This window comes from Nymphalis io, chromosome 17 (assembly GCF_905147045.1).
Source record: "Nymphalis io chromosome 17, ilAglIoxx1.1, whole genome shotgun sequence".
NCBI classification, from domain to species: domain Eukaryota; kingdom Metazoa; phylum Arthropoda; class Insecta; order Lepidoptera; family Nymphalidae; genus Nymphalis; species Nymphalis io.
Window position 1 is genome coordinate 1,858,031 of NC_065904.1, and position 20,375 is coordinate 1,878,405.

At 34.4% G+C, this 20,375-nt stretch overlaps 3 protein-coding genes across 3 annotated transcripts; 2 read left to right on the forward strand and 1 right to left on the reverse strand.

The window, feature by feature from the left end:
* The first annotated feature begins 260 nt into the window (after positions 1 to 260).
* Positions 261 to 1,982, forward strand: LOC126775013 (uncharacterized). Its single transcript, XM_050496728.1, has 3 exons — positions 261 to 302; positions 773 to 1,301; positions 1,723 to 1,982. The coding sequence occupies exons 1-3, from the start codon at positions 294 to 296 to the stop codon at positions 1,980 to 1,982; spliced, it is 798 nt and encodes a 265-aa protein (XP_050352685.1). The 5' UTR covers positions 261 to 293.
* A 2,054-nt stretch (positions 1,983 to 4,036) lies between these two features.
* LOC126774706 (pupal cuticle protein 27-like) lies at positions 4,037 to 9,158 on the forward strand. Its single transcript, XM_050496243.1, has 4 exons — positions 4,037 to 4,045; positions 7,561 to 7,756; positions 8,441 to 8,689; positions 9,043 to 9,158. Exons 1-4 carry the CDS (start codon positions 4,037 to 4,039, stop codon positions 9,156 to 9,158), a joined length of 570 nt encoding a protein of 189 aa, XP_050352200.1.
* Positions 9,159 to 11,288: 2,130 nt separating this feature from the next.
* LOC126775038 (cuticle protein 3-like) lies at positions 11,289 to 16,576 on the reverse strand. Its single transcript, XM_050496766.1, has 4 exons — positions 16,533 to 16,576; positions 14,877 to 15,071; positions 13,345 to 13,543; positions 11,289 to 11,981 (listed from the first exon to the last, which is right to left on the reverse strand). The coding sequence occupies exons 1-4, from the start codon at positions 16,539 to 16,541 to the stop codon at positions 11,866 to 11,868; spliced, it is 519 nt and encodes a 172-aa protein (XP_050352723.1). The 5' UTR covers positions 16,542 to 16,576; the 3' UTR covers positions 11,289 to 11,865.
* Positions 16,577 to 20,375: the final 3,799 nt, after the last annotated feature.

Here is a 20,375-nt window from a genome sequence, read left to right on the forward strand (position 1 = left end):
CAGCTTTCATAATTGAATTGATTATTACAATTAACTGAAATTAATTAAGGCATACCCTTGAAAAATTTCTGACAGACAAGGTCTTTGGAAAAAATATGTCGGCTAATAACTCGTCCATGCATATAACATCATGGCAATGTTTTATTACATTTTGTAAAGTATATTACGTCAGTGTACGAGCGATATCTTCAGGATTAGGATCTGGACGGATGGTATATAATGGGTCAGTCCGTCTCAGAGTAACACAGTTCTTTGTGGGCTTCACATTTGGCAATACATACACCGACCTAAATATGAAATTGGTAAATTATTTTATTAATTAATTTAATATTTTATATTTATTAGTAATAATTATTATTAGTAATAATGGATTATTGTGTGTTTTTATTATAAATATTTTTTTTTTAATTTATTTGAGGTAGTTATGTTTTGTGTATCTAGTAGCAAGAACACGTAAACCGTAATTGAAGATAGCGGTTTCAAACCTAAGCAAACACTCAATTTTTGATAATAATTCATTTCGACTGTGAAGGAAAAACTGAAACCTCAGAGTTTGATGGAAATCTTCCCCATGCGTATTCACTAACCAACATAGGTTAGCGTATTGAAATAAGATTCAAATCGTCACCACAAAAGCAGATGAGGCGATAATGCCTCATGGGACATTTTCAGACTTAATTGCTTATTTTACATTTCTTATGATATTAAAGTTAATTATATTTAAATAAAATTAATAAAGTTTTTTATTATAAAATTATTGTAAAAATTTCAGTTCGTTGTTGCTGCCTTGATTGCTGTGGCGTCGGCTGGTCGCCTGGAGCACCTCGAGCGCTCCTACTTGCCTCCTGACAGCAACAACGTTCATGGCAGCTTCGGTGCCAACGGAGGCTCACAAAATGCTTTCAACACTGGCAGCAACGGTTTTGCCAGACACGGTTCTGGAAGCAATGGATTCGGTAGTGGTCATGGCTCTAACAACAATGGATTTGCCAAAGGTCATACTTCTGGCAGTACCAGCTTCGGTGTAAATGGCCATGGTTCTTCTAACTTTGGTTCTAACGGTGTTGGTTCCAATGGATTCAGCACTAGTGGCCATAGTTCCAGTGGAGTTGGTGCTAACGGCCATGGCTCCAGTGGATTTGGTACTTCTCAAGGATCAAATGGATTCGGGGCTAATGGATCAGCTGGTAAAAATAGCGCTTTTATTGGTGCCACATCTAATCAGTACCTTCCCCCAGACCATGGACCATCTGGAGCTGGATCCAACGGTTTCAATGGAATCGGAACTTCTTCAAACAAACGTAAGTAATATTATACGGATAGCATTAAAAAAATACCAGTAATTAATTGAAAGTTCTTGTTAATACTGTTATTAGATAAAGTCGATATTGCTCAGTGGATGTTGATCTTAATGAAAGATCATGGGTAGAAATCTGGGTAAGTAGTACGCATTTTTGATAAGCATTATTTTTTAAGCTATTATTTACCACCTGCTGTCCAGAGAAAGAAATCATGCAAAAGTCGAATGAAATTCCTACAAACATGCGGCTGCATGATGGAATAAACTCCAAACATTCTCGAGAGGATGCACTATAGTATAAAATATATACAACGTTTATATAATTTGTACCAACTATATGTACCATTTCCAGTCCTTTGCCTTTATTTAGGCTGTTACTTTATTATTTCATTAGGAATATAAAGCATATTTTTTATTTACAGCATCGGGCCACTTTGCCAGCCAACAATACAGCCAAGGCTCCGATTTCTCCAGCCATAGCACCGGCTTTGGTTCAAACTCTGGTTCGTCTCATGGATCTACAAATGGAGGATTCAGATCTACATTTGGGTCTCAAGGATCCAACGTTGGCTCTCAGCCACAGTTCGGTGCTGCCAGCCGTCAGTACTTGGCTCCCAAGACTACATCTTTCCAGAACATTCCTCAGCAACCTTTTGATGAACAAACTGGCTACCACTACTGAGGAGTCAATTATTTTACTTAAATAATGCTTGTGTTCAAATATATAATAAACGATATCAATGTACTGTATTTGATCCTTTTATTTTTCGATATCATTTAATAATAATGAAAGACATAAAAAATATTAATGTATTTAATAGACAAATCTTAAATATACTTTTACAGCGTTACTTATAAACGCCGCTTAGCTGATTATTTAACCATTGATTTCACTCTTTCTTTTTTAATTTATTTGTCATTCGAAAGAAAAAGACACATAATTGTTTAACAAATTACTCGATAAACAACATTTTTAAGTAAGGCCAGTAATTTTTATAGTTTCGATACAGATAATTTCTTTCGCCTTGACGCCTTAATTTATTTACATTTTATCATGATTGCGTATTGATAATATTGTGCAAACTCGATAATGTGTAGATGACTTGCAAAAATATAGCCAGAAAAATAAATAGCCAATTCGCGCGTTATTCTAGGACGCCAATTCACAGAGCGTCACGGTAGCATGCGAAAGTGATCCCGTGGCGTTTCTCGTCAAGACGGAAAGGGTACCGCTGGTTTTTTAGTGGGTATTCCGATGTTCGGGGCACACTCGGCGCCTTGGACACCGGCGAGCCCCACATACCCTGTTATACCCACATATACACTGTTCCCGGTGGAAAAGCGTAAAGCGATTTCCAGCGTTAAAAAAAGACGTCAATTCTACTAATCTATAACGATTACGATATGTTCCCGATTCAATTCCAATCAATTTAATTCGTAGATTGGCCCCCAGGTTGGTTGGTTTGGTTTTTAGTTACACATTAAAGTCAAATAAGAACACAAATTTGAGTTGACCGTTGACACTTCACGTATAGTGATGCACCGTTTTTACGGTGATTGTTCTGGAATCAGCAAATATTTTAGAATATTGGAATTATTTGCGGGTTTATTTTATGTATGAATGATGTTAACATGTAATAATTATGAATACATGATATATTAGTTCAAACAAAACAATAATGATATATGATATGATAAATATGTGTATAGTCTTAAAAAAATTAATAATAACTTTAAATTTCATAAATTTAATTATTTAGATTTCTATCTTGTAAGGATAATTTTCATTCATAGCTTTTTATATAATAATCAGTTCAGCTAATCTATCACTGAAATTTAAACGACGACCTTATGTAGAACAGTTCTGCCATCGATTGAGTTGGTATAAAAATATAATCGGAAGATCGATGGTGACAGCATTGTTTTATTTTGTGTGCAAAATGATTTGAGATTGAGATATTTCACAAGTGAGATACGAAGAGAGTTTACTGAATAGCACTGTTGTTCTATGAGTCGTAATTTCAACTCATATGTTTATTTCAATCATTACACAAACGTGAGAATTTCGACTGAAAAACGACATATATTTTATAGACCTGGCCTGGTTTGAACCCAGACGGGATTTGCAGCTTTATAAGTCACCACACTAACGAGACATGAGGCAATGAGGCTTTGAATTATTGGTCACGCTTCATTGTTTCAAAACTGGTTTAATTTACCTTCAAGGAAGATGAAACACCTGTTTGGTATAAAAAACGATTTACGTTTTTTGTTATATCAATTCAAATTGGTTAATCAATTTGTTAATTGCTTCATTAAGCTTTTATTGTTTGTTATAGGAATGTTTTTGTTAACAATCATTTTGGTCCTGCACTTGTTCCTGATCATGCCGGATACTTATAGCATTTGGTAGTAGGATTGTGCATGCCCATCTGGGAAGATGCCCATAAGATACTGTACCATCAAGCCAATAAGTATTTTTGTGTTTTGAAGGGTGTGTGAGCCTATAGGTACAAGGGACATAACATTAGCGTGGCGCATTGGCGATGTAAGGAGTGATTTATATTTCTTTCATTGCCAATGTCTATGTTTTTTTTATAGATTAGGAAGATGAGCGGATGAGCATATGGGCCTGATAGTATGTGATCACCAACGCCCATAGACATTGGCATTGTAAGAAATGTTAAGCATCGCTTACATCACCAATGCACCACCAACCTTGGGAACTAAGATATTATGTCCCTTGTGCCTGTAATTACACGGGCTCACTCACCCTTCAAACCGGAACACAACAATGCCAAGTACTGCTATTTTGCAGTAGAATATCTTATGAGTGGGCGGTGCCTACCCAGACGAGCTTGCACAAAGCTCTACCACCTGTAAATGTAGTGAGCAATTGACATCAGGTGGCCCAAGTTGTCCGTCCGCCTTTATTGAAACGCAGCTCATAGTTTGCAAGCTATAGATAGCATTTCTATTCATCTGAAAGCATGTACAGATTGCAGTTCCTACGGTTTATAACAGTGAGCAGGGAATAAGCAATATAATAAGTAACAGCTGTGGTAGCAATCTGCCAGTTTACGTAGATAATGGCCGTTGCGGTTAAAATCAGTCAGGAGATTATCATTATCATAAAATATCTTATTCAAAAATGTTTTTCTATTGATCGTGTATGTTCTGTTATGAGTATTTACAATATAAACAAAAAGCTACTACCGGTTCAGAATGTAGAGTCTACCATAAAGAACCGACAAAAAACCTTGTAGTTATTTTTTTATTGATAACATTATTCACACAGATCTTTTTATAAACACAGAATGAATGGATATTTATGAACCAAGCGTTTTTATCTTCAATACTTAGTATTCCACTGCTGGGCTAAGGTCTCTTTTCCTTTTGAGTAGAAGGTTGTGGAGCTTACTTTACCACGCTTCTCCAATAAGGTATATTGGCGATTAAAAAAATATTCACCTTACGCACTTGGCGGTAATAATGACATATATATTATAAAATAAGTAGGTGGATGGGTGAATGGGCCATCTTGTGCTAAGTGGTTGCCATCGCCCATAGTTATTGGCGCTGTAAGGAATATTAACCATTCCTTACATTGTTAACTATATAGTTAGTGTTAGGGCTTTGTTTGCAAGCTCATCTGGGTAAGTACCTTGTACCTTACAGCTAACGTCTATGGGCAATGGTGACCATTTACCATCATGAGTTGGCCCATTGGACGCCTTTCTATTTAAAAATACAATGATAATATTTGACCTTGAAATGTTACTCTCTTTGTATCAAAAAAGTTTCACTTAAATAATATTGACCTACTTTGAATTTTGATAAAAATATTGTATAGTGATATTCAAATAATTTTCTCTAAATGTAGCAGAAACGAACTTATTACGAGAATGTTAACACTGTGCCCTTCACATGACCTTGTCATTAGTACAAAGTCGTGAGCTTTACATTGCCTACATTAAGACATTTCCCAATAGTTTCTTGGTAATGAAAATGTTCGTTTATATAAATTTACCTTGTTGAATTAGTGGATAATTTATAAGGCTGCAGATACCGAGGCCCTGGGTTTTTTCCTTTAAGAAATTTTCTGTAGGTTTTTCGCCTGATCCGGTCATGTCGGACTGTCGTTCTAACGGGTAACTAACGTTAGTTATAGTCTCTCACACTCTCTTATATATATACATATATATATGTTTGCGTACACCCTTGAATATATCTTGCACAGCTTCCACTTTCCTCCGTCGTGAATAGACGCTGCGATTAAAATTGTTATCATCAAATCTCCTCTCAAATATTTTCCTAACCTATTTCTTCAACTCGAACTTGAAAGTTTAACGTTATTTGTTGTTTATTTTAGGTTGTAAATAATGAGAAATATAAATAGTATTACTTTAGACCATTTCGATGTATCCTTTATAGGCATTGTATTAAGGTTTTAATTGCGATCATATTTATCATGTATATATAATATTTAATTTAAAATCTCACATCTCATAAATAACAAAAACTTACTTAAATACATAAGTTATGTTAAAAACATAAAGGTTTTACCAGACAGCTGGGCAATATAGAGAGCGGAGGATTGCTCTATTTTACAATTGTTAAGGCTGACGATTCGATAGGCTTATACCTGTCTGGTCACGAGCTGACTGGAACGTCTACTCGCCCACTGACATAGAATGCAAGAATTTTATTAAATTTCTACCTCCGTTACATTTAAGCTGCTTTTATTTCAATTATAATGCTGCGTTCACACACGATAAAAAAATTGTACCGCGCGAATGTTGTTAGAGTACCAGTTTCGTATGGAACATAACAGTATTAAAACTATATTATAAAACTTACACCACAATTTTCATTTATATAATAATTACACAGTAGCAACACAATTACGACATAAGTAAATATAAACGCCTCAAATCTTACTGATTTTTTTTTTGTGCTACAATTGTTTTATAATTGGTAGCTTGAACGTTTTAATGTAAGAAATAAAACGAAAACGAAAAAACCCGCATGTGGCAGATGCCATTCTGATATATATACATTATAATCATAATCGGGTATATAGCAAGTTTGTCATCTTTTAGAATACAATGTTAAATTATATTCTGGAAGGTTTTACCCCACGGCTGAGCAAAATTTTCCTCTTTTTTAATGATGAAGAATGAAAACCTTAATAGAGTCTATAACGCACATTTAGTATATTATATTATTCTATTCACATTGATAGTAACGAAGACATATTATTCAAGAAGCAATTTAAGACATGTTGTGAGAGAGAGTTCCTCCTGACTGGCCCAAAAAGCCGGTCTAGGTACGGGTCTCAGGGTTGCCCCCTTTACCCGGGCTAATTCCTGACCGGCAGGTCATCTTGCCGTGTCATTTATTTTCGCCCGAAGAGCCAGAGTTACAATGAACCAGTGGCTGTCCTAACATTTGTTGTACGCATCTAGTAGTTCATGCATTTCATGTAACTTGCGGCTAGATGGCGCTGCAGCCCACCAAATTCTAAGCATCCACAATGTTCTAACCTTTAAATCATCAAATCAAGTCAAATCAAATAATTTTGAATTGATTTTAACTCATCGTCATGTGTATCAACACATACTTGATATATGAGAACGCAGAATATTACCCATTATTCTTTTGTTTATATGCAGTTAATTACATTCAGTTATACATCAATTACATAATATCATTAATTACTGAAAACATAAGCTTATGTGTATACTTGTATAAGACGAACATTTAGAAAAAAATATATAATTTTTATAAAATACCTTAAATACAACATGCAACGACCTTGATGTAATAAGGTCTTATATTTGTATAATATTATTTTATTTTTTGCATATTATTATAGAAAGTAATCGCATCTTCAAACATTCAAGGTATACGGGAGTCACAATATCGTTGTTAACAATCTCTTAATTGTTAAATTAAATATTTTTGTTACATATAAAAGCGCATCATGGGCCCAAGAAGGCACAGTACAGCTCATCGCATTGAAATAGCAATTCAGTTGAGAAATAATACAAAATGAACAAAATGGTAAGATTTGTCAAAAAATTAAACATTATGAATTTTATAAACTTTGTTTAGTGCATGTTTAGCTAAGCACTTATTTGTCCTTTTCTATCATCATTGATATTACATTAGACAGAAAAAGACAGCATAGTTTAACGTACTAAGCAACCTTTATAAGTAAACTCAAATTTGTTTCCAAAACTTTTATATAATTCCAGATAATCATTTGCACACTCTTGGCTTTGACATCTGCTGCTCAACTACCGTCAGCTACTTATCTGCCTCAAAGTCCTGGAGCACCTGGATCCAATCAGTTCGGTCCAAGTGGGCAGGGCTCAGCCAATGATCGTCCTCAACAAGCTGCGGAGAAAAATTCAGCCATATTGAAATTGGATCAAGAAATTGGAGAAAATGGTGAGTGGAAGCAATTTTAGAATATTCTGTAAGAATGAGGTAAGAATGAGATATGTGATATTGGTTATATTAAATGTTTATATTACTGGTGGTAGGACTATGTGCAAGCTCGTCTGGGTAGGTACAACACACTCATCAGACATTCTAAAGTAAAACAGCAGTGCTTGGTATTGTTTGGGTTAGAAGGGTGAGTGAGCCAGTGTTATTACAGGCACAAAGGATATAACATCTTAGTTCCCAAAGTTGGTGGCGCATTGGCGATGTAAGCGATGGTTAACATTTCTTTCAATGCTTATGTCTATGGGCGGTGGTGACCACTTACCATCTGGTGGCCCATTTGCTTGTCCGTCTACTTATTTTATAAAAAAAACATTCGAAGGATACAAGAGTGAGATACGAAGGGAGTTCTTACAAAATAGCACCGATGATTTGAATAATTTAATAACAAATATTTAACGCAATTATATTTTTACTTAAATACATTAATACTAACGGCCACACTTATAAACGTTGTTTAGCGACTGATTCGTTAAACAGTCTTCCTCTTTCGAATGCCAATTCAATAACGACAGAAAGAGATAGGTAACAACGTTTATTATTAAGGCCATTCTCAAATAAAAACCTGATATAAAATATTGTTTGGAAAAACAAATGATATACTTACAAAACTTCTTCATCTATCAGGTTTCCGTTACTCGTACGAAACATCCAACGGCATCCAAGCTGAGGAATCTGGTGACGCAGTTCAGACACGAGGTGCATTTGCTTACAAGGGCGATGATGGAAAGATCTACTCCGTGACATTTACAGCTGGAGAAGATGGTTTCAGACCCCAAGGTGATCACCTCCCAGTTCCACCACCAACACCTGAAGAAATCCTTTTGGCTTTGAAACAGAATGAGAAAGATGAGGCTGCTGGTATATTTGATGATGGTGAGTATACTTTGTCTTCCAAAACATATTATGTGAGACATTTCCTGCTGCATTAGTTTGGTTTTGAAAGAGTAGAAATAGGTCAAATTATATCTGACTGTGATAAAACAGTTAATCACAGTAACAGACTGTGAATGTCCCACTGCTGGGCTAAGGACTCCTCTCCTTTTTGAGGAGAAGTATTGGAGCTTATTCCACCACGCTGCTCCAATGCGGATTGGTTGAATACACATGTGGCAGAATATCAATTAAATTAGTCACATGTAGGTGTCTAATTGCAGCAAATAAGGTGCAGCAAAAACTTAATATTTCGACTGCTGGGAATGGAATTAACTTCCTTATTATTTTAACAGGTAAATACCATCCTGACAATGATGGTCAAGACAAGGTTGGAGGAAGGCCTGGTCAGGGACTTGGCTCAGCCAACCACCAGGGCAGTTTCGACTCGAACTCCGGATATTCCTATTAAATCACGATATACTTTTAACATATCTTAATGTATAATTTGCCACATAACTTATATCCATTTGTATGTTATTTATTTAAGTCAAACATTTTGTATATATATGAGCTTGCTATAAAATATAAATATTTTTATTACTTAATTATTTTTTTTATTTAAAAATAATTTCATACTATTAAAAATAAATGTGTATAGTACAGATACATTGTAAAACACTTTATTGTTATCCACTTTTGAACTGGTGTTAAATAGACTGGAGCATTTAAAAAAAAACACAAAAAAAGATATTGTTTTATATTTAAATCTAATATGACTAAAACTGACTGTTGCACGTACGTTTCATTGTATTATTATTTTGTACATATCCTTTTTTTATTTGTGCTTAATAAACATTCTTAATTAAAAGCAATATCTGCAGCTATGAACAATAATAGTTCCTATCAAACCTTATTCAAACAGTATTGACAATTGCTGTTTTGATGTCGTTATGAGAATATAGAAAAACAATAAATTAAAATTTTAACTATATATATTTAAATCCGATATGGTAATTGCTGGGTCAAGCCCAATAAAGCACCACTGATTTCATATGCTTAATTTGTGTTTATAATTAAACTCGTGCTCCGTGACGATGGAAGAAATCATAAAAAAACCTGTATAGATTTTCATGAAAATCTGCTGCATGGACCACCCCGAATTGGAGCAGCGTAGTGGAATAAATTCAAAATGTTCTCCTCAAAGAGGAGGCCAGCAGTGGGACATTTACATACTGTTACTTTATATTCAAACGGTATATATCTAACTCTAAAACATGGAAGGTCGGCAGCCTATGTTGCCCGTTGTTTATCAGCCCGCGTTGCAGAATTAATTTAAAAAATGGTAACAGCATTGTTGATGCCACAGCCACTAAAAGAAACCTTTAATTGAAAATCATAATAATATTATAATAGTACAGAACTACAATAATAAATGTATAAGTTTTCTTAATGTGTATTTCATTGCCGCTAACCACGATGTTAATTATTAAGATATCTTAAGTACATAAAAGGGCTCAGGGCCTTGCATTGCTTGATCTTCAGTTAAAATTTACTTTTTCGAGTAACTGGGTCACCTTGCAAAGAAATATTGGTCTGTGGATTGGTCAATTATTGTAGACGTCGCGACGTCGGCGACGACGCGTCTTAGGTAGGCCACGTGGTCACGTTATATGCTTGAACTGGATGATCGTTAATATGAAATGATCTGCTTCGTCTTCCTTGAATATCGGACGATGAAAAGGTATCCTCGATGTAAAAAATTTGCCTTTCTGCACAGGTATCCTTTGTGTGACTTGGCCACGTGGGTGCGCGCGATGAAAAGGTATCCTCGATGTAGAAAATTTGCCTTTCTGCACAGGTATCCTTTGTGTGACTTGTCCCGTGGGTGCGCGCGATGAAAAGGTATCCTCGATGTAGAAAATTTGCCTTTCTGCACAGGTATCCTTTGTGTGACTTGTCCACGTGGGTGCGCGTGCGCGTGCGTCAATAAGAATGACGCGTTTTTCTCTAATTTCTTCGTTATTTAATATTTCACGGGCGAAGGACCATTTTGTTAGCTTCGATAGCTGCTTTTGTGGTGGTAAAAATAACGAAGTCTTTGGAAATTGAATACTTATATTAATAATAAATAATTATAAGAACTGATGTGTGTCGCGCACGCGCGTCGAGACGACAAGTGAAGTTAAGTTGGTAGGCGCGTCCCCGCACCCCGCGATGATAGATAGTGAAGCGCCGCAACAATTCACAATCATATAGGAAAATTTTAAACTTAATATATTTATTTTTTTTATAACTGAAAATAAGTTATAATGTAATTGTCTAATAAGTGTATAGGAACTTTCAAATTTAAGGATAAATGTTTTGGAGAAAATAATTTTCAGTCACACATCAGCATTACTATTCTATATGTGCTTGTAACTCTTTTGTTAAATGTTAAAACCATCTTATAATAGTAATCTACTATAATATTAATAAAAGGAAATATTGCTTATCATTTTCGTTATTTATCAATCGGGATCTGCCGCTATTTTATTGTGAATTTCTTAATTCCGACAATAGATGCAATAAATTGAGGTTGGGATTTACAATAAAAAAAAAATTATATATAAAAAAATTTTTATTCATAGAATAAATAAAAACTAACTTTCCATTATCTGGATTATACCTACAGAAGTACAGATTATTATCACATTATTTTGTATTGATCGTAAGCTATTTTTGTTACATAATGCCTAGTTTACATTAAGATATATTTATGTGGTATCACTGATATCGATTAAGTATGACCTGGCTTCAATTCGTCTACTAAAATATCCGATATTCAATTGATCAGATCAAAGACAATTAAGGTTCACTTATGAAATGGATTAAAAGAAATATAATAGAAATGAGATGAATCATAAAACCTCATAAATGATTTTAAAGCATCTCAATTAAAAAGTGGCATTGTAATTATGTTGAGACATAAAAACAAAAAAATCCTAGAATATCTTCTAGTGAACTTCTTGTATTGAATATTTGATTTAATGATAAAATGTAAGACTTAAAATTACAGTTAAAAGAATTAGCCTCTTTAATTTTAGCCCTTACAGAGCAAGTACTTTAAAGTAAGAATGAGGTTTTAGTTTTCTAGATATCTGAATGTAAACCAGGCTTATAAGAGGTCTCGTTTAGACTTAGTACTTGTAGGGTTTGCGGAAACCGGCTGTGGCCTGTGCACGTGCGTAGTTCTGCTGAGGAACGAAAGCGCCGGCGGATGGAGCACCACCATATTTGCCGGGGTTGTATTGACCTGAAATTGAAAATCATAATATTAAGTTTTATATCTATTGCCGAATTATATTTGAAATGTTTTTTTTATTTTTTATTAAAGCAATTTCTTTTTTCTTTCACAGGTTCACTACGTCATCATTTTTTTAATTAAATGAAGTAATATATACAAGTATTATTATTTGTACCTCTGTTAAGCTATGAACATTGACATTTTATTGCCTTATTGATTAAAAGAGCAATTTCTTTTAAATATTTTTGTGTAAAAAATTGAAACAATAGCTATAAAAAAAATCCAAGGAGTCACAAATCTCTAATCAAAAGATCAAATCACGTTAGAGAAATACATCGTTAGAATCTACTATATTCTCACGATAGACAATTATTAAATTACAGCTTTCAAATAAATTGTTAATATTTGTAAATGAACAATACAGACTGATGAACAAATATGAACCTTATTTATATATACTTAAGGATATTTCAATAGAAAAATAATTTTAGCAAATATTCTTCCCAAGAGTTAGCATAAGTAAATATCATTACTGTTTTGAAAATAGATGTATTTAAAGTGCATACGATTCGGTTAAACTGTTCCCAGACTTATATAATCCACGAAAGGTCATATTGCGCTGAGTCAGCGTAGGTTTTGATTGCGTCGTCAACTTAAATGTATTTCCCTAGTTTGATGCAACTCTTTCGTATTTATTATTTAAGAAACAACTTTAAGTAACTATTCGGACATTTATACATTTTACATTATGACAGCCTTAATCTTAATTCTGCAATTGGTTTAGCTGATGTCTATTTATCTTGATTTGAATCCATTTTTAATAGAACAATTTTAAACCAAACATCTTCTACACTGTTCCAAGCAAGAGCTTGAAAGTCAGTAGTATGCTAAAAATATTATCCGTTGCCTTATGTAAAATTTCTATTCGATGCATGCCTTCCTTTGCATTGTTAAGATAAAATTAACAAATTAAACATTACTCAATTCTATGCGTCTTGTGAATCCATTGTTATCAAGAAGTAATTGCTTTAAACGCTACATTACGACCTGCATTGGTGTATAAAAATTGCCTAATATGTAAAATTCTCGACGTTCTAATTGTAGAAATAAAAAAAACATCTTTAGTATTGATGTTTCGAAATGTTGTACTTATTATACATAATTATGCTTGAATAATAAAAGTACATTTAAATTTATTAAACAGTTCAGAATGGCATTAGCGTTAACATTATATTATTATAATATCAAATCATTTTTATCGATGGCCTAAATGTCATTACCACTTATATTGAATAAGATAAAGACATATTAAGTCTTATAAGTTGCTATTTTAACTCCACTATTAAATCATAACAATTTAAAGTACACTTACCGTCATCAATGATACCAGCGGCTTCATCACGAGCGTTTTGTTCAAGAGCTTTCAAGATCTCTTCGGGTATAGGAGGAGGGGTGGGTAAGTGGTCACCCAGAGCTTTTACACCATCTTGTCCAGCTGTGTATCTCACGGAGTAGATTTGACCGTCATCACCGGTGTACTGGAAACCACCTTGAGCTTCAATTCCATCGACCTGAAATTAGAAAAAAAAATCATTAAGTAAAATCTTATATTAAAGGCAAAGTTAGATGAATAAATTTAAGATCTGTTTATTGAGGTTAAAGTTCGCTTTCGTACTGGTAATTCTGAATTAGTCACAGTGAATATTTAAGGCGATGATACTCAAAAGTATTTAAAGATCGGCATGGTAAGGAATGACTTAAGAATTTTTAATCAGTTTCTATATTCGGTTGAAATAGTGTAGAATAAATTAATATAAAACAGATTTTTTTTGGTAATTCGACGTTGAGGAATATTCTATTAGCATAAATTAACCTTGAACACATGTAACTCACACTTGATGTAAAAATTGATTTCATCTTGTCATCCAGATGACATCGCTTTCATAATATCGATGTAACGTTTGTGTATTAAATTATGCCTATTTCTCCATTGCTATATTATTTGTTAAGTGTTACAGAACTTTTGAAAACCATTTAAAAGGCATCTTGTATAATGTTTTATTGATAAGCAAATATATATATATATATATATATTTGCTTATCAATAAAATATATATATATAACTGTTTGTCTTCCTAAGATTAAATAAATATATTTATGTTAAGTTGCAAAACATTTCATCTCCCTTTAATGGAGATTAAGATTTTTTTATGATTTTGAAACATTCGTTAGAAATAAACATAGTAGATGTTGGTGATGAATAAAAAAATTCTAAAAATGTTAAACTTTTGCGCAATGTCGACATTTTGGATGCAAGTCGAATGACCGATGCCCTTTCGACCGGTGATTGTATCAAACGAGTGTTTTACGAATGGGATCGGCTTAAAGTTCCAGATAATGTATGGAGGTCAAAGGTAGTATCAGCACATAAATTAGCGTTGCATCACTTGTAATGTGATCAAATAATTTTGGTTTCAGAATTGCGTTCAGTAGACAATTATGGTTTTGATTGAAGATTTATTCGTTTGATAGCATTTATAAGTAATTTATAACGTTCGAAGCTTATTAATTTCAAGCGGTCTTCGTTATTATAATTATGGGTTATCAATTTAATTACTGTCACATGGTTGAATTAATAAATTGCTAATTTATAGCAGCGCTTAATAAGTTTGTGTATCGACATCGTATTTTTACTGGAACGCAATGAAAACAATTTGTAAAATAGGAATTCGGGAATAAAATAGGAATTTGTAAAATAGAAAGTCGGAAACGGATAATGATTGTTTTCAAAACTATTATATTAATACATAATATACTTTAATGTATTAATTTACTGATAGCTAATTCATTAGATTATAGGTCTTGATTTTGTTAATAAGAAGGTAGATATTAAAAAGATCATACCTCACGTCCTTCTTCCTCAGCCTTGATACCGTTCTCGGTCTCATAGTTGTATCTGTAAGAGTCTTCCTTAACATCAGATTCGTAGGCTAAGATGCGGGCGTTCCTCTCGTACTGGGCCTGAGGGCGGTTGGACTGTTCTGGGTATGGGGAATAGGCGGCGCTGGCGATGCCGAAGAGGGCAATGGCGATGATGTACTGTAGAATGAAGAATTGATAAAGGTAATTGGTTGTTATAAATATGATACAATTAAAGTAGTTGTGCTATTACAGAATAAGCTTATTGATGGTTATTAATAGTCTTAAAAACAGTACTTTGTTGTGTTTTTAACAGAATGGTGATGGGTATATAATCAACACAGGGTTCAAAATATTAAAAAAAAACATTACAATTTATGCTTCAGTTATTGCACAAACGCTTTTTTTCTTATTTGTTTCAAATAACATATAAAATATGTTATAAGCTAAAACGAATTAAGTCAACAGAATATCGTAATGAAACAGTATTGTCATTTATTATTTTCGGTGTCGAAATATTCACATTATTGACTTGTATCTTGTAATTTAATGTTTTCGACCAAAACATAATGACATCGAAGATAAAAATTTGCTACCGTTCTCACAATTAATCATTCACACGTACATTTATCTCAAATGCAATACTCATTGTCTTGACATTACCATCGCTTACAACCCTGAACAAAGCGGTTCACATGAAAAGAAAATTGTTACAAAGTATTTTAAATCTTATCCCGCTAATCATAAAGTGTTTTTCGGTCGGCATTTTTTACCAAAATAGACACGGTGGGTTCTCAAGTTTATCAAAGATTAGGAAATAAACAGACATTGAGTCTATAATATTCAAAATTAATTTCCCATTATACATTGTATAAAGTAAAATAATAAGTTTTATTTGATTTTATATAAATTAAAATATAATTGTGAAAAGAACGTTATTTTAGCAAATGTAAAAAAAATTGGTACGATTTTGCCACGAAATATTGCTAAATTAAATGGAATATTAAAAAATATATGTAATATTTAGGTTTTATTATTTTTGTATTGTTTTATTTAATAATAACTTTTCAATATTCCACTTTATTAAAGTATCCAATGAGAATCCTTTTTTTTATAATAAAAATAGTTCTCAATTTTAAAGAGAAATACACATATAAAGTCATTACAGCAACAAAATATAAACAACTAACACAAAACCAACCAATAAAAAAATTAATTGTTAAATAATAATTAAATTAGTGTTTGTTCGTTTAAAATTGATAAAAAATTGAAAACATCAAATTTGATGTAACTTTTAAGTAAATGCTACTTTGAGTTAAAGTTAGTCTATTTCAGTGGTCAAGTAAAATTTTATAACAATGTCAACCTGACAGTATGACATTACATTGACACTATATTAACATATTAATAGAAACGATTTCACGATTAATAGTTTTTTTTAATAGACAATAAATTATCAATAATTTTGAAACATCATTAACCAATGTCAAAAATCGCATTTAAATTTAGAATATTAATATCGATGGAACAATAAAAAATGTTGACATGGAACACTTTATTCAAATGGCATATTAAAATATGATGTTTGACATGAAATTTATTTAAAAAAGTTAAAATCGAGTTACTGTAATATGTACTCACCAGCTGCATGTTTATGATATGTTAGATCAGGTCGGAGGTGATCACACAAGTGACGATTCTATCGTCTATTCGTTTATATATACTCGATGCGGTGGTTACAAAATTCATTCAACATTATAATGTAACTTTTCTCTATAAATAGTTGATCTTTAGATTTTTTTTTTGCGTAAGCTTTTTTTTTTGAATCATCTTTATGTTGGCCAACTCGTTCGAAGTTTTGATTTTTGTTAATTATTTTTTAAGGATAATATTTGTTAAAATATTTTGAACCATATCGTTGCGGACATGAGATTATTATCCTAGATGTCAAGGATCGTATTGCATTCTTCAGCGCTTTAAAAAAGGAGGTTCCATATCTGATCGTATCTACGTAGTACATGTCTTTATTATCTACATTATATATATTATATAATGTAGATAATATATATATTATATGCATTACTTTTAGAAGAAAATCCTTATTTTTTAAATTATTTATTTATTAACCTATTATTACTATATTATTCAAACTTATGCCATCAATGTAAAAAGAAAAAAAAACCAGTGTTATAAGCGATATGATTTATTATACTTTAATATAAAATTTAAATATAAGTATCTAGTTTCAAGGATATAATATTTAAATATTAATAAAAACTTTATCGTATTATGTTTTGTTATATTATTAAAAAATAAAAATATTATAACTTGTGATTGTAATCTTATATTAATAGTACATAAGTATGTTATATGTTTAGGAATTGAAATGGCTCAGTAGCTAGATTTCAGCCGAAACTCTTAAATTGAAAGCTTGCGAGCGCTAAGGTTTCATGTGCTTAATTTGGGTTTATAATTGGTCACTTAAAAATATTGTAAGAAAGTCTGCCTGTATCGGAGGGAATTGCATCATTCACCAACCCACATTTGATCAGTGCGATGAAGCTTCAAACTTTATCTTGGAATGGATGCGTTTAGTCAACACTTATGGGATATTTACAGGCGTGTTCGTTCACTGAGCCATCTCGGCTCACCAATTTGAGAGTAAGTTTAAATTTATAAAAATCATAAGTGCTAGTTAGAATAGCATTTTTGATTAAAAAAAATAATGAAAATACCGATGTAACCTTATTAACACACAGTCAAACTAAATTTGATGATCACGGCGTAACTGAATTGTTCACTAGGTAAGTATTCAAGTACGAATATGTTCGACATTGACATTGTATAAAGCTCTCGTTGCAAACACGCTGTCATTCAACATAACTCGTTACGTTCCACGTGCCTGTAATTAAACTAGTTTAATTACAATTCAAATTTGGAACACAAGAAAGATTTTTTTCTAATTTCGTAACTTTTTGACTATTTAATTATATTAGATAATGTAATAAATAATTGACTTGTGTAACTCTTATATTGACTTTGAGTTTTGATTAAACTTAACACACATTTAAATTTTATGTAAAAAAAAACATTTATAGATTAGAATTAGGCTTATTAAACAATATGCAAATTTAAAGTATCAGCCTGTTAATGTTTCACTACTGGGCTAAGACCTTATATCCTTTTTAAGAGAAAGCTTACAGCACATTTCAGCACGCTGCTCCAATGCAGGTTGGTGGATAAACATATGTCAGTATTATTTTTTTCGATGCATGTTTCCTGACGATCTTCTTCGGCACCGCCCGAGATGAAATATATACACAAATTAAGCACGTGAAAATTGAACTTGAACCCGAACTTCGGTTTACTCAATCAAATCAATCAATCAACAGCCAATCGTTGTCCACTGCTGAACATAGGCCTCTCCCAAGGTGCGCCAAAGCTCCCTGTCCTCCGCCTTCCGCATCCAGTTGGTGCCCGCCACCTTCTTGAGGTCGTCGGTCCACCTGGCTGGAGGGCGCCCTACGCTGCGCTTGCCGATTCGCGGTCTCCACTCTAGGACTCGTCTGCTCCAACGGCCATCGGTCCTACGACATACGTGACCAGCCCACTGCCACTTCAGCCTGCTAATTTTGCAAGCTATGTCGGTGACTCCGGTTCTTTTCCGGATAATCTCATTTCTGATCTTATCCTTCAAAGATACTCCGAGCATAGCTCGCTCCATAGCACGCTGAGCGACTTTGAATTTGTGGACTAGTCCCGCAGTTAGTGTCCACGTTTCGGCACCGTATGTCATGGCAGGTAAGACGCATTGGTTGAAGACTTTCGTCTTCAAACATTGCGGTATAGACGACTTGAGGACTTGACGAAGGTTGCCAAATGCTGCCCATCCCAAGCGAATTCTTCGATCGGCTTCCTTCTCGAAGTTGTTCCTACCGACTTGTATTATCTGTCCTAGGTAGGTATATTCACTAACAACTTCGAGAGGTTTCCCCTCGACGTATATCGGTCCCGGCACGACATGCCTATTGAACATGACCTTGGTCTTTTCCAAGTTCATACCGAGACTGACACACCGGGAAGACTCGCCTAGGCTACGCAGCATTTCGGTGAGTTGTTCCAGCGACTCTGCTATGATGACGATATCGTCGGCAAATCGAAGGTGTGAGATGTACTCGCCGTTTACATTGACTCCATACCTAGTCCAATCCAGCGTTTTGAAAACGTCTTCCAACGCGTTGGTGAACAGTTTCGGGGATATTACATCCCCCTGTCTCACCCCTCTGCGCAGTTGGATCGCCTTCGTCTTACAGTCCTGGATGTGGACAGTCATTGTAGCGGCGTTGTACAGACATCTCAGTACCTCGATATATCTCCAATCGATATGACATCTCTGCAATGAGTCGAGCACTGCCCAGGTTTCGATGGAGTCGAAGGCTTTCTCGTAGTCCACAAATGCCATACACAGCGGCTGATTGTACTCTTCGGTCTTCTGCACAATCTGCCGAACAGTATGGATGTGGTCCACGGTGCTGTAGCCTGATCGAAAGCCGGCTTGCTCTGGGGGCTGGAACTCGTCAAGTCGTCTGGCGAGACGGTTCGTGACGACTCTTGAGAACAGCTTATACACGTGACTCAGGAGGGAGATTGGTCTGTAGTTTTTCAAGAGGGTTTTATCACCTTTCTTGAAAAACAGTACCACCTCACTCCCGCTCCACGTTTCCGGGGTCTTGCCATGTTGGATGACGGAATTAAAGAGGCTTGCTAGCTCTTTCAGGACCGGAGTCCCGCCTGCCTTAAGCAACTCTGTTGTGATTCCGTCATCTCCCGGAGCTTTGTTGTTTTTAAGCTGTTCTAGAGCCGCCCTAATCTCTCCTTGGTCAACGACCGGGAGCTCCTCGGAGTAATGGCGCATAAGAGGGGCGCGCTGGTCATCAATACTGATTCCCACGGGTTTATCCGATCTTGAAGAGAACAACTGCCCATAAAACCTCTCTACTTCTCCGATAATCTCAGGCCTAGAGGTAACGACCCCACCATTTTCAGTTTTAAGTTTTGTCAGACGCGGCCTCCCAAACTTGCGAGCGAACACTTTCGATCCCCGATTTTGCTCAATCGCAGCCTTGATGGCACGGGTATTGGAGCGTCGGAGATCGCGTCGCGTCAGCGTTTTTATTGTTCGGTTTAAGGCCTTATCTGACAAAAACGATGGTAGTTCTCGTCGTTTTCTCATGAGCTCGAGTGTCTCAGCAGAGAGTTTTGGTGCGTTGTCTCTTCTCTGTGGCGGAAAACACTTGCGGGATGTGTTTTGCAGTATTTTGACCAGCGTGTCGGTTCTCTCATCAATGCTGCTTATGGTTTCCAACGCGGTGAATTGATTTTGAAGTTCCATTTGGAACTTTTCGGAGCCTTGAGCAGCTTGGAGCATGGTAGGTCGGAGAGTAGACCTCATCATTCTCGATCTTTCGGCTTTTAAGTTGATAT

Bases quoted from the DNA above. Each gene is read 5' to 3' on its own strand.
- LOC126775013 (XM_050496728.1), top strand. The intron at 1,302-1,722 runs GTAAGTAATATT...TTTTATTTACAG, and splicing joins CGGAACTTCTTCAAACAAAC to CATCGGGCCACTTTGCCAGC.
- LOC126774706 (XM_050496243.1), top strand. The intron at 7,757-8,440 runs GTGAGTGGAAGC...TTCATCTATCAG, and splicing joins TCAAGAAATTGGAGAAAATG to GTTTCCGTTACTCGTACGAA. The intron at 8,690-9,042 runs GTGAGTATACTT...TTATTTTAACAG, and splicing joins TGCTGGTATATTTGATGATG to GTAAATACCATCCTGACAAT.
- LOC126775038 (XM_050496766.1), bottom strand. The intron at 13,544-14,876 runs GTATGATCTTTT...TTCTAATTTCAG, and splicing joins CTGAGGAAGAAGGACGTGAG to GTCGATGGAATTGAAGCTCA. The intron at 11,982-13,344 runs GTAAGTGTACTT...TTTCAATTTCAG, and splicing joins CGCTGGTATCATTGATGACG to GTCAATACAACCCCGGCAAA.